Consider the following 13,629-nt stretch of genomic DNA (forward strand, 5'->3'; position numbering starts at 1 on the left):
TATATATATACATAATATATATACATATATATATAACATTATGTGTATATATATACTTGATCCCCTGAAACTATTTCAGTGTATTATGAAATTTTTCACTCTTATAATCATTACTGCCATGATTTTACATGTCTTTGTGCACTTGTGAATAATGTAGGAAAATGGTTGTTTTGTTTTTTTTTCACTTTTAAATCTTTGTTACATCTTAAATTAATATGTTACATTCCAGTCAGGGGAGAGAAAAAGTAAGCAAGTATATTACATAATATGGAAGATGGAAAGTGCAATGGGAGGAAAACAAACAAGATGTAGGGGAAGAAAAATCTTCTCTCTTTCCCTCTTTTTTTTTTTTTTTTTTTTTTTGACTGATTTAATAATATAATGGCTATAAGGCCATTAGATGAACAGGAGAAAAAAATTTAATTGTGTACACACGGGAGCCCCATAAAAACATGACTTGTAAAGAAGTGACCAAGCAGTTAGCTACTCTTTTTAAAGAAACATTTACATTTATAAATGAAATCTCTATTTGTAAGGGTATTTCCTTCTCTGTGCCAGGACGAGGCAGATAGTTCTACATTTTATAATCTGACCAATGGAGAAGACAAAGAGCTAAATCTACATAACAATCATACTCTTGTTAGCTGTGCCTTTCCTGTAGCCTCCAATAACTGGCTTCCCCGCCCTTCAACATGTTCATTGGTCCTTTGCTAGAGGCATTTAATGTGGTGGCTTGGGGCTTCCCTTGTGGCTCAACTGGTAAAGCATCTGTCTGCATGCGGAGACCTGGGTTCAATCTCTAGGTTGGGACGATCCCCTGGAGAAGGGAAAGGCTACCCACGCCAGTATTCTGGCATGGAGAATTCCATGGAGTCCATGGGGTTGCAAAGAGTTGGACACGACCGAATGATTTTCACTCTGTGTCACTCTTGGGCCATTTGGGGATATTACTCAGTATTCCTGGGTATCTCCCATGTACACAGAAGGTATCCATGCTGATAAAATTTGGGGTTTTTTTGGTCTCCTGTTTACTGTCTTTTATTACAGTGAGTTTCCAGGAAATAACCTAATAGGGCAGAGGGAAAATTATTTTTCCTTCCCTAAACAAGGTTTAATTATTCAGAGCCTTCTTGGCTCTAAATTCCATCTGGTGATAAATATGACTTCTGCTCTCTTGGTGTTACCAGATCAGTCCTGGGTCTGCTCGCCCACCATGCTGCAAAGCCAATCTAATGATACCAGGTTGTGGTGAAGAAAGTATAGCATTTATTTCAGGTCCAAGTAAGAATAATGGGCGGCTCATGCTCAAAAGACCCCCAGACGGCTTTCAGGGAAGGGTGTTTAAAGGCAACAATTGGGATGAGGGTTGCAGGGTACATGGCTTTCTTCTGATTGTTTGGTAGTCAGGTAACCAGGTGGTTTCAAGACTCTTAATTATCAGCCTACTGGTTCCAATCAGCCTTGGTCTACATACTCATACTTAGCTTGTAGTTATCATCCTACATGTGGGTGCAGTCTTAGTTCCTGCAGAAAAACTCAAAGATATGCATCAGATTGCTATGTATGTCACTTGGGGAGGAACCAGGACATTTTTTAATCTCTGCACTATTATTTCTTGGGGCTTCCCTGGTGGCTCAGACAGCCAATAATCTGCCTGCAATGCAGAAGACCCTGGTTTGATCCCTGGGTCAGGAAGATCATCTGGAGAAGGAAATGGCAATCCTCTCCAGTACTCTTGCCTGGGAAATCCCCTGGACAGAGGAACCTGTTGGGCTACAGTCCATGGGTCACAGAGTCGGACACAACTGAGTGACTAACACTGATGATGATGGTTGTTTCTTGACTGCTTTTCGTGTCTGTATTCCCTCTCTCCACTAATTAGTAACTTCTTGTGCCTGCTCTTTGGAACGCAGGGAAGGCTTAGGAGACTAAAACCTTTTTTCTATATAAACAAGAAACAGGGGACACAGAGGGTCTTTTGAATCCAGGAGGGCCATACAGGGTCCTACTGTTTCACTGCTGAGGGGACGATACCTTTTACATGGCAGTTTTATCTCCTGCTTTCACAGAGAAAAAGGAGAGTAAGAGCTTACTTCTTTTTTTTTAAGTGACTCTTTTATGAGTGGTGGGTTTTCTCTTGTGGGTTCTTTCCTGCAGGGGTTCTTTTTTTGCTGGGCCATGCAGCATGTGGGATCTTAGTTCCCTATCCAGGGTTCAAACCCATGCCCCCTGCAGTAGAAGGTAGAGTATAAACTACTCAACTGACCACCTGGTCAGTCCCAAGAGTTTAATTTTTTGTAAGTGATTGTTTCTCGATAACTTTAGTTCAAAATAACCAATATGCCAAACTGACAATTTCGAGGGGACATACATTCAGAACTCCTACAACATAAGGGAGATAGAGGGGCTGAGTGTGAACGGGAGGCCTTAATAAACAAGAGACATGTGAACACAGACTTGAAGGAGGTAAAGTTCCATAGGAGTCGATCTTTCCGGACAGAGGGAACAGGGGTGCAAAGTCCTGAGTTGGGGATGTGTCTCACAGTCCAGAAACAACATGACTGGAGCAGAGAAAGTGAAGGAAAAGCGGAGGTGGGTGGGAGCCCTGGATGTCACTGCCAGGGACTTGGATTTTTATTGAACATTTAGGACTCCCCTGGTGGTTCAGCAGTAAAGAATCTGCCTGCAATGCAGGAGACATGGGTTCGACCCGTGGGTCAGGAAGATCCCCTGGAGAAGGGCATGGCAACCCACTCTAGTATTCTTGCCTGGAGAATCCCCTGGACAGAGGAGCCTGGCAGGCTACAGTCGATAGGGTCACAAAAAGTCAGAGGAATGAAGCAACTAAGCAGCAGGGAGACATCAGAGTTGCATTGTATACGTGTGCTTTAGCATGACCTCTTTGGCTGCTACACTAAATGTTGATGTTTGGAGTGGGGATATGTGGGGGAAGAGCATTGGTTAGAAGCTGAAAGGCCATGTAAAGAGACTATTTCAACAATCCATGTGAAGGTGATGGATTCTGGCTCTATTTTAAAGGAAAAGCCAGCAAGGTTTGCTGATAGATTCTATGGGAATGTGAGAGGAAGAGGAGTTACCCTGGTGGAGATAGAGAAGGCTGTGTTGGAGGGCTTAGTTTTGCAAAATGCCTTTCAGGCATTGCAGTGGGGATCTAGAGGAGCAGCTGGGGATATGCATCTGGAGGTCAGGGAGGACACACCTGGAAGTGGTCAGCTTGTACACTCTGCTATAGCCATGAAGTCAGCAAGAGCAAGAACTGATGGGAGACGAAAGAGGACCAGGAGACACTAACATCAAGAAAAGTAGCCTGCAAAGGAGATAGGACAGGCCAATGAAAAGGAAAATTAGGAGGTTGCAGTGTCCTGGAAGCCAGAGTAAAGAAAATCAAGTGAGGAGAGAGCAGGGAACTGAGAGGACCACGGCAGGCAGGCCGAAGAGGTATACTCAGTCCCAGGTAAGAGATATCCTACCCTTTGCCTTGATAAGAAGTTCCAGTAGAGTAGCTAGGTAAAAAGCTGGGTCAGAACAGAAAGAATGGGAAGGGATAATTTAGAGACATGTTTACTACTGTCTTCTTTAGGAAACCTAGGAAATGTCTTGAGATTTTTGTGATTTGTGATTGTTGTATATTTGAGATTTGTTTCCTCAAGAATTCAAGAGGCTGCCAGAAGGGAGTTTTGTATTCACGGCTCACAAGAGCATTTCTGATCAGGCTGTAAGACCACGAAATACTGGTATCTTCTGTAAAAAGTATGAAGCAGACATAAAGTTCATTTTCTCTGCCATTCAGTTTTCTGAATGTTTATAGGATACTGAAGCTAAATTCTTTCCATAAGTCATATTAACATTAAAATCTCCATGAGGCCTGATTTACAGAAAAAGAATTATATTCTTCAAACCAGATACTGGCTTGTTTGTCTATGCATTCACTTCCACCCTCCCTCTATCTTACTCCTCCCAACCCCACCCCAGAATGTAGGTTCCATGACAACAGAAACCATCTCTGTCTGACTGACCCCTGTTGCGAACACCTACAACATGTCCTGGTGCACACCAGCTCCCACAGAATGTAAGTATGAAATGAAATGAAATGCCTGTGTACAGACGTTACAGAATCGCAAGTCCATGCGCCCAATACACAGTAAGACCCATCAATACTTAAACAGAGTTTGGAACCGAGAAAGGTTTATTACACATTCATACAGGGAAATGGGTGGCTCATGTCCTAAGAACCCCAAAATTACTGAAAGCTTTTAGCAAGCCCCTTTAAAAGCAAAAGGTGAGGGAATGTTGTGGTGAGTTGTTGCAAACTTCTTGGTATCAGAATCTTTGTGGTCAGGTCATGGTTTGGTAACGGCTTTCCTGTAAAGCTCTACCAAACGAATGTTATTTGTTTATTGTTAACAGAATAATGTTACTCTGTCCTGACAAGAAAGGGCAAAGTTCCAAGGCACAACTTTCACCCCCTGAGGTCCCAGTCCTGGCTAAGAGGAGGCAGAGCTCAGCTACAGCTCCTCACGGCCAGGTTCCCCACTCTGCCCACCTGTCACCCCTGAGGGAGCCGGGCATCCAACCCAACTGGCCCTCAGTCTCCTCAGGCTGCCCAAGTAGGGGAGACCAGGTCTCAGACTATGACCCAGACAAACGGGCACTGCTATTAGGTCACAGACAGGTTCACTGCTGCCTCAAGGCCTGGGTCTCAGCATGGAGGGCCTGAGTGAGGGCTCTGGAGTCCAGCAGGACAGAGTGCACAGCCTGCTCCCTGAGCCTGCCAGCTTACCAGTTGGCCCAAGGCTGGGTAGGCTGGAGGGCCTCCAGGAGAAGGCCTGAATCTGCCTCTTATCTCACTCTCCACCTGATGACCACCACACCACTGACCCTGGCTGAATCGCTTCCCTAGTGGTCCCTCACTGACAATTCCTTGTGGGCAGGGCCCACTGTGGTGCTGACCAATAGCTGGGCAGGGCAACTAACAGCCGCTCATTGATGCTTGCTTGTGGGCAGGACCTACTGAGGTACCAACCAACACCTGTTGCCTAGTAACAGGGTATGGAATAATAAGGCACAGCAATGGCTGCCTGCTAAGGGCTGTGCTCATCCTGCTGTTACATGGAGACATTTTTGGTTGTTACAACTAGAGGTTGCTACAGGCATCCCAGTAGTCATACTGCTAAACACCCTATGATGCACAGGGTGAAACAAAGATTTCACCCTGTGAAAACAAAGAAACAGTCCCTGAAACAAAGATTATATAACTTAAAATGGCCATAGCACCAAGGATGGAGAACCCTGTCTTAGAGAAAAAAGGAAAAAGAATTAACTCAATTCATATAAGACCTCTGTTTGAATCTCTGGATGAAGACAAAGGCCTCCAGCAGAAGCCTGTGTGTGTGTGTATACATATACATTTGGCCTTGCTGTGCAGCTTGTGGGATCTTCATTCCTTGATCAGGGATTAAACCTGGGCTCTCAGTAGTGAAAGCACAGAGCCCTAATCATTGGATCTCCAGGGAATTCCCAAGTCTGGGTATATTAAAATTCCCTCAGGATACTCCTGGCTTTCACCCAATGTACTTTAGGGATCTATTTGTGTCAGTTCCACCAAGGCTGCAGGGACAGAATCCAGGCTGTAGTTGAAGAGTACATGGCAAAAGTACCCCAAACAAATTAGAAAATATTCCCAACAAATATAAACTGAAGACTATCCTGATATAGAAAGGAAGATCATGTTTGTTAAGAAAAAGAATATCCAAAAAAAGAAAAAGACTATCCTAGGAGAATAATAAGCAAAAGACTTACACATGTATGTCATAAAAGATTTGTAAAAGGACAAAGAATGAAAAAAAAAAGTCAACCTCATTAATATTCAAAGAAATGCAGTAAGTCATGATGCTACTGTCACTTGAAATACAATTTTCAAGTTAACAATACAGAAATACATCACAGATATAAACATAAATACACATGATAAAATGTTACTCCACCTGCCTTTGTTCATTCAGCACCATGTACTCTGCCACCCATTTTCCCATTCCACCCTGACAGTCTGATCCTCCTGAAACTAAAACCAACTGCCACTTCCTTGCCTAGAACTCTTTAGCCAGACCCATTCCAGCACAGGCCCCTTGGCCTACAGGATCAGGGTGCCCAGAATCTTGGTTGTTCCTCCTCCCAGTCCTGCCTCACACTTTGCGCTCAAGTTATACACAGCACATATGGTCATCAGTAGCTGTCACACTTCTTGTTTGCTCATGAATTTCCCTGAAATTCCTAAAGCTTTGTCCTCCCCCCTCCCCGCCAGAGAATCCTCTGACCTGGAGCCCCTATGGTATCTTGGGGCTGCTGCCATCATCTCACATAGCACAGAGCCTGGAAATCCTAGTCTTCTCCTTAGAGTGTAAGTTTTAAACTAGGACTGTATCACTAATGTTTGTATCCATGGTGCTAGCACAGTGTCTCTGGTGCATAGAATGATTAATATTTAAACTGTTTTGTTCATTCTTTTTAGAATTTCTTTTATTGTTTGAAATGTTCAGCATTCTGTTTAGAAAAGTGTGTTGGTGATTATACAGATATCTCATCAGAACTTGAGTGTTCTAACTTTTAAACTATACTTTTCTCTGTAAACCAAAGTTCATCTCATAACCTTAGAAATTGATGAGAGATACAAATTGAATTTTAAAAATGAATGAGCATTAATCACCTACCACCAGTGCTTTCCTTAAGGAAAACAGCTAAAGGCAAAAGCTCTCCAGGGCACAGAGACAAATTTCCACAGAATGCAATGGCTTTGAGACATACAAAAAGGAAGGGAAAAAGAAAAAAAGGGAGGAAGAGAAAGTCAGGAAACCTGGATTCAATTTTAACTTTAAAAATACAATTTTGGCTTTAGTTTGTGAATGCTGTCATTTTGGGGGACTCAATGGGGTTGACTGCAAGTAACAAGCAATCAATCACCTGTCCTCAACAGAAAATTCTGAGTGCTCTGAAAGGGCTGTATCTGAAGGAAAAAAACATTTGCCATTTCATAAGTATGGTATGATCCACTGAAGACATTCCTTGTCAAACAGTTATGTACAGCTCAATGATTTTTAAATCAAATATTCATTATTCAGCTAAATACAAAAAAGATTTTTAGCAGCATATGTAATCACAAATATCTCCTCTCTCATGTTAAGCATTCAACAAAGAAGTTTGCTGAGGCAGCACGGAAAGGTGCCAAAAGCAAACTGATAAATGAAAAGGGCAAAGTAGGAAAAATGGAGGAAAAAAAAATGCCATTTACACATAAAAATGCTTCACTTTATCTGAAGAATTAGATATGTTTAATATCTGTATATAAACAGTTAATACATTTTTTCCCATCATAATTTTTAAGTATAATCCAAGACTAAAAAAAAGTTCTTTTTTTCTTTCAGACAAACTTAAAGCCACAGAAGACTCCTTTTAAATCAGTGAACTTATTGATTCAGTGACAACTGGTCAATACTGAAACAGCAATCTCTCAAAGAAGGGTCAAAGTAAAGAAAGAGAAAGCCTAAAGTCTTCTCCATTTCAGCTGCTGCCAATCACAGGCCCTGCTGCTGCCACAGGCAGCACTGGTTGGCCTAACACTGGTCCAAGTAAACTTCAAATCTTACTTTTGGAGGATGGAAAACTGTAAGGTTTGGAAGGTAAATCACCTAGTGGAAAATTCTTTATAAAAACTATAAGGGCCAAGGATATCCAGTACCACAGAAGCATATAAATGCATAGGCTCCATGGAAAAAAACCACTAACCATGAGAAATGATGACTTCTCTCACCTCTATAAAAGTGGGAAAAACTCATTTGATCAAAACCCCATTTTAAGTAGGTTGTCATGTCAGACTTTCTTTACAAAAGACAAATTATCACCAGGTTTCAAGAGTATGGAAGAAGTGTTGGCCAAGGAGATGTTTAAACTACACTTTGACCTAGGATAAACCAAGTGGTTAAATAATTTCAAAACGTGCAAAAGATATATTTTCCATGAGTTATCAAGGCTCTTCAAAGTGCCTTTCAAATGATCCATGAGTCCTACTTGTTAAACAGTCATACAGGTGAAAACCAGATTCAGGTTTCCAACAGAAACTGAAGAATGTCACTTGGCAAAGCTGCAATCTCCTGGGACACCTTGTCAGGGAGTTGATCAGTCTTAAGTGACTCTGGTTCCTCTGGAATTGCTGTCAAATCCCACTTGGCTGCGAGCCGAGGTCAGAGGACGAGACGGCCAGCAGCCGCTGACTGAGGAGCGCGTTGTGCCGCTTCAAGTACCCTATGATGTCTCCCTGCTTCTCCACAAGCTCCTCCAGGCTCGAGAGAGGCCTGCACAGAACCAAGGTGGCCATGATTACACACGTTCACCAACAGTCTCTTTGCTAATGGAGCCCTACTACTTTTCAGTAAAGCATATTACATTTGTTATTTTTCTTAGACATCATAAGCCAAAGCAATATCCCCAAATGAGATTCTTTCTTTAGACTTAGTTTCACCACAGCTGAGAGGAAAGAAACAAATCAAACACAGTCATAAACATATTCTAACATATGCAGAGTCCTAAACTCCAAGCATCAGAATGGTCTCTAGATTTTTAGATGAAAAAACTTTTAATTCTCTTTCTCTACTCTTTCACTCTGCACATACCTGAATCCAGTCTCCGAGGTAACATTGTTGGAGTAAGCATAGATTTTTTCTTCTTCAAGTACATCAGGCTGTGGCTTGGCTTTATTAAATTTTTGAATTTTCACTAAAATAAGAAAGTCATTATTATCAGGTTATCCAATCACAAAAAATTTTCTAATTCCATTTATTCAAATTACATTAGGAATTGCCTATTCTTTTCAAATAAAATATTAAAAAAAAAAAGCACTTCATAAAGTGAATACACAAAAATGGGAAAAATTGACTAAAATGGAATGGAAATGCTGATGCAGAGAGGCAGTAGAATCAGGAAACAGCCATCAGTCGTCACTGCCAGGAAGTGAAGACACCTATATAGAGGAGCCAGAGTTTGATGACCTGGAGACCACTGATGAACTTGAAGCCCTAATCCCAACATGACTGTCCTTGGAGACGATACCTTTGGTGAAGTAATTAAGGTAAAAACAAATGGGATTGCTGATCTGATACATGAAGAGACACCAGGGATACACGTACACAGAGCCAAGGCCACATAAGAACACAGTGAGAGGGCAGCCACCTATATCCCAAGGGAGAGGCCTCAGGAAAGTCATCCTTGCTCACCCCCCGCCCCAATCTCAGATGTCAAGTCTCCAGAACTGAATAACTAAGTTTATGTGTCTTAGTCATCCAGTTCTAGAAGCCCCAGAAGACTAATGCCACTGGGAGAAGTCAGCTGCAAAGACAAGGCTGCTGCTCCCAACCTCAGATCTGTCTACACACCTGCATGTCTGAATAACAGCCACTGTCCAGGCACCTACTCCAACTGTATAACAACCCCGGGACATGGCTGGAATGAGTACTCCCACCAGAGATGGTACAAGGAGACAGAGGCTGAGGCAGGTCTCTGTGACAGGCAGTGACTGCCTTGAGAATTATTTCTGCAGCTCGAAATGGGTGGAGTATTCAGCATGTGTGGAGGGGAGAGGAGGTGAGTTAGGCCCTGGCACAATTTTTAAAAACTCCACAGGATTCTTTCCTTTCCCATAATAACCCTTGAGATATAATTTACATATGATGCAGTTCACATGTAATTCCTTTACTGTGTACAATTCAATGGTTCAATACATTCAAAGTGTTGTGCAACTATCTCCACCATCAATTTTAGAACATCTTACCACCCCAAAAAGAAGCTTGGGTTCCTTGAGCAGTCATTCTTCATGTAGCCCAGCCTCTAGGACTAGGCAACACTTACACATTCTCTTTCTCTATAGACGTGCCTGTTCTGGTCATTTCAAGTATTATAGAATCATATAATATTTATGACTGCTTTTCCTGTGGGCATAATGCTTTCAAGCTTCACTCCATGTACTCCTTTTTTTGTGCCTGAACACTATCCTCTGTATAGACAGACCATCATTTGTTGGTCTAGTCATCACTTTATGCCTTTGGGGTTGTTCCTACTTCTGTGTGTGTGTGTTAGTTGCTCAGTGGTATCTGACTTTTTGCAACCCCAGGGGCTGTAGCCTGCCAGGTTCTTCTGTCCATCGAATTATCCAGGCAAGAATACTGGAGTGGGTTGCCATTCCCTTCTCCAAAGGATCTTCCCAATCCATACTATAAATAATGCCACTTGGAACACAAAGTGTAGAAGTAGGCAGATACCCAGAAGTACATGTGCTGAGTCATATGTTCAATCTGTCATGGAACCACCAGAACCCACAGATGATTTTCATGTGACTCTCAGCTGAGAACAAGGCAAAAGAAGCTTAAGCAATGAAGTTAAAGAGAAATGTGGGAAGGTTAGGAGATATGCAGAGGGTTCACCAGAAAGGACCAGAAGGAAGTGAGATGCCAAAAGAACGAAGTGAGAGGATGTAACGAGAAGCCCTTGACTTTCAGGAGATGGTCAAGAGAATTAGAAATGAGAAGCCTCTCACACAAAAACAGACACATAGATCAATGCAGCAGGATAGAGAGCCCAGAAATAAACCTACACACTTATGATCAATTAATCTATGACAAAGGAGGCAAGAGAATACAATGGAGAAAAGAAAGTTTGAACTTCAATAAGATGGGCTGGGAAAACTGGACAGCTACATGTAAAAAATAAAATTATAACATTCTCTAACACCATATGCAAAAATAAACTCAAAATGGATTAAAGATCTAAATGTAAGGGTGGAAACTATAAAACTCCTAGAGGAAAACATAGGTAGCATGCTGCTAAGCTGTTAAGTCATTTCAGTTGTGTCTGACTCTGTGCGACCCCATAGACGGCAGCCCACCAGGCTTCCCCATCCCTGGGATTCTCCAAGCAAGAACAATGGAGTGGGTTGCCATTTCCTTCTCCAACGCATGAAAGTGAAAAGTGAAAGTGAAGTCACTCAGTCGTATCCAACTCCCCGAGACCCCATGGACTGCAGCCTACCAGGCTCCTCGGTCCATAGGATTTTTCAGGCAAGAGTACTGGAGTGGGGTGCCATTCACAACAATTTTGGGTGGATCTATCTCTTACAGTAATGGATATAAAAGCAAAAATAAACAAATGGAACATAATTAAACTTAAAAGCTTTTGCACAGCAAAGGAAATGATAAACAAAAAAAGAAAACCTAAAGAATGGGAGAAAATATTTCCAAACCAAACCATGACACCAACAGGGATTAATTTCAGTTCATACAGTTCAATATCAAAAAAACCAAACAACCCAAACAAAAATAGGCAAAATTCCTAAATAGACATGTCTCCAAGAAGACATCAAAATGATCAACAGACATGAAAAGATACTTAGCATCACTAATTAGAGAAATGCAAATCAAAACTATAATGAAGTATTGCCTCACCCCAGTCAGAACAGCCATCATCAAAAAGTCTACAAATAATAAATGCTGGAGAGGGTGTGGAGAAAAGGGAACCCTCTCACACCTTTGGTGGGAATGTAAATTGGTGCAGCCACTATGGGAAACAGTATGCTGCTGCTGCTGCTAAGTCGCTTCAGTTGAGTCCGAATCTGTGCAACCCCAGAGATAGCAGCCTACCAGGCTCCCCCGTCCCTGGGATTCTCCAGGCAGGAACACTGGAGTGGGTTGCCATTTCCTTCTCCAATGCATGAAAGTGAAAAGTGAAAGTGAAGTCACTCAGTTCTGTCTGACTCCTAGCGACCCCATCCATGGGGTCCTCTGTCCACAGGATTTTCCAGGCAAGAGTACTGGAGTGGGTTGCCATTGCCTTCTCCGATGGGAAACAGTATGGAAGTTTATTAAAAAACTAAAAACAGTTACCTACCACGTGACCCAAAAATCCCATTCCTAGGCATATATCTGGAAGAAAAACATGGTTTGAAAGGGTACATCCACCTCAATGTTCATTGCAGCACTGTTTACAATAGATAAGACATGGAAGCAACCTACATCTTCACTGACGGAGGAAAAGATGTGATGCATATATACAATGGAATACTGCTGCTGCTGCTGCTAAGTTGCATCAGTCATGTCCGACTCTGTGCAACCCCATAGACTGCAGCCCACCAGGCTCCTCCATCCCTGGGATTCTCCAGGCAAGAATATTGGAGTGGGTTGCCATTTCCTTCTCCAATGGAATACTAGTCAGTCATTAAAAAGAATGAAATAATGCCATTTGTGGCAACATGGATGGATCCAGTGATTATCATACTGAGTGAAATAAGTCAGAGAAAGACAAATATATGATATCACTTATATATGGAAACTAAAATATGATGCAAATGAACTTATTTACAAAACAGAAATAGACTCAGAGACACAGAAAACAAACTAGGATTTCCGAAGGGGAAATGGGGTGCAGAGGGAGGGATAAATTAGGAGTTTGGAATTAACAGATATACACTACCATACATAAAATAGATAAACAATGAAGACTTACTATATGGCATAAGGAACTATATTCAATATCTTATAATAACTTATAATGGAAAAGAATCTTAAAAAGAATATATATATATATATCTGAATCACTTTGCTGTACACCTGAAACTAACACAACATTGTGAACCACCTACACTTCAGTGGAAAAAAAAAAAAAAAAGACATGAATAGCCCCTTGGCTTCCAATGGCATAAGCACAGCACCCTCATCCAAGAGCAGATAGGGACTGAGCACTGGGTGCCACCATGAAGGCTGGGAGAGTTCAGCAAAAAGATGAGGCCACCAAGGGGGCAGGCAGGATCCCAAGAAGCCAGGGTCCCAGGGGAAGTAAAGAATACATCTCGAGGAGGGAGCAAACCACCATGTCCAGCGCCACTTTGGAGATGAAGGATGAGACCTGACTGTCCCAGGAGGTTTGCTCCTGAATTGGAGTTATGTTCATATGGCATCTCCTTATAATGTTGTCTTCCACATAAAAACTCCTAGATAAATGGAGAAACTTGGAACAAGTTTAAGTTTCTTGAACTTGGGAACAGAAATAACACTTAACAGGGTACTAAAATAAAAGTTAAGAGGCAGAAATAAAACACGTAGCTCGACAATATAAAAATGTCCAACTATCAGACTAGTCTTTGTAGGTTTTTTTTTTTCCTGAAGATGTTCCACTTTTTAAATTTAAGTTGATTTACAATGTTGTGATAGTTTCTGCTGTTTGTGGTTTTTAAAATAAGCTGCATGCAGTCAGCATTTTACAGCTCGCAGGCCAGGCAACACCATGAGTGCAATCTACATAGAACAAGAAATCTACTTTCTTTCTGCTACAGTAAGCCCAGGAGAGCTCTCACTAAACTGCAGGACATGGGACATGGGCCTGCTGCCCTTACACTCCTTTCCTCCCGAGCTGAAGCCAGAACATCAGGACTGCTAGAAGACTGGTAACTGAGTAGCATTTTTTGAAGCTTGGATTGTTTTTAAACAAATGGTGAGCCAATCAAATCACAAAGCTTTTAAGTTTCATGTTCCTAACTTTTTCCAACAGAGGCAGTCCAGTGCTCAGTGAAAAAGT

At 41.9% G+C, this 13,629-nt stretch overlaps 1 protein-coding gene across 2 annotated transcripts in view; it reads right to left on the reverse strand.

The window, feature by feature from the left end:
* Nucleotides 1-4,189: 4,189 nt before the first annotated feature.
* TMEM192 (transmembrane protein 192) overlaps nt 4,190-13,629 on the reverse strand; it is a 31,990-nt gene continuing 22,550 nt past the window's right edge. For both annotated transcript variants that reach the window (XM_027980300.3, XM_027980299.3), the window contains 2 exons: nt 8,685-8,787; nt 4,190-8,366 (listed from right to left, as the gene is read on the reverse strand). In XM_027980300.3, coding sequence (XP_027836101.1) covers nt 8,228-8,366; nt 8,685-8,787 — 242 coding nt within the window. In that variant the 3' untranslated portion in view covers nt 4,190-8,227. The remainder of the gene's footprint in view (nt 8,367-8,684; nt 8,788-13,629) is intronic.

Source organism: Ovis aries, chromosome 17, assembly GCF_016772045.2.
Source record: "Ovis aries strain OAR_USU_Benz2616 breed Rambouillet chromosome 17, ARS-UI_Ramb_v3.0, whole genome shotgun sequence".
Lineage (NCBI taxonomy): Eukaryota > Metazoa > Chordata > Mammalia > Artiodactyla > Bovidae > Ovis > Ovis aries.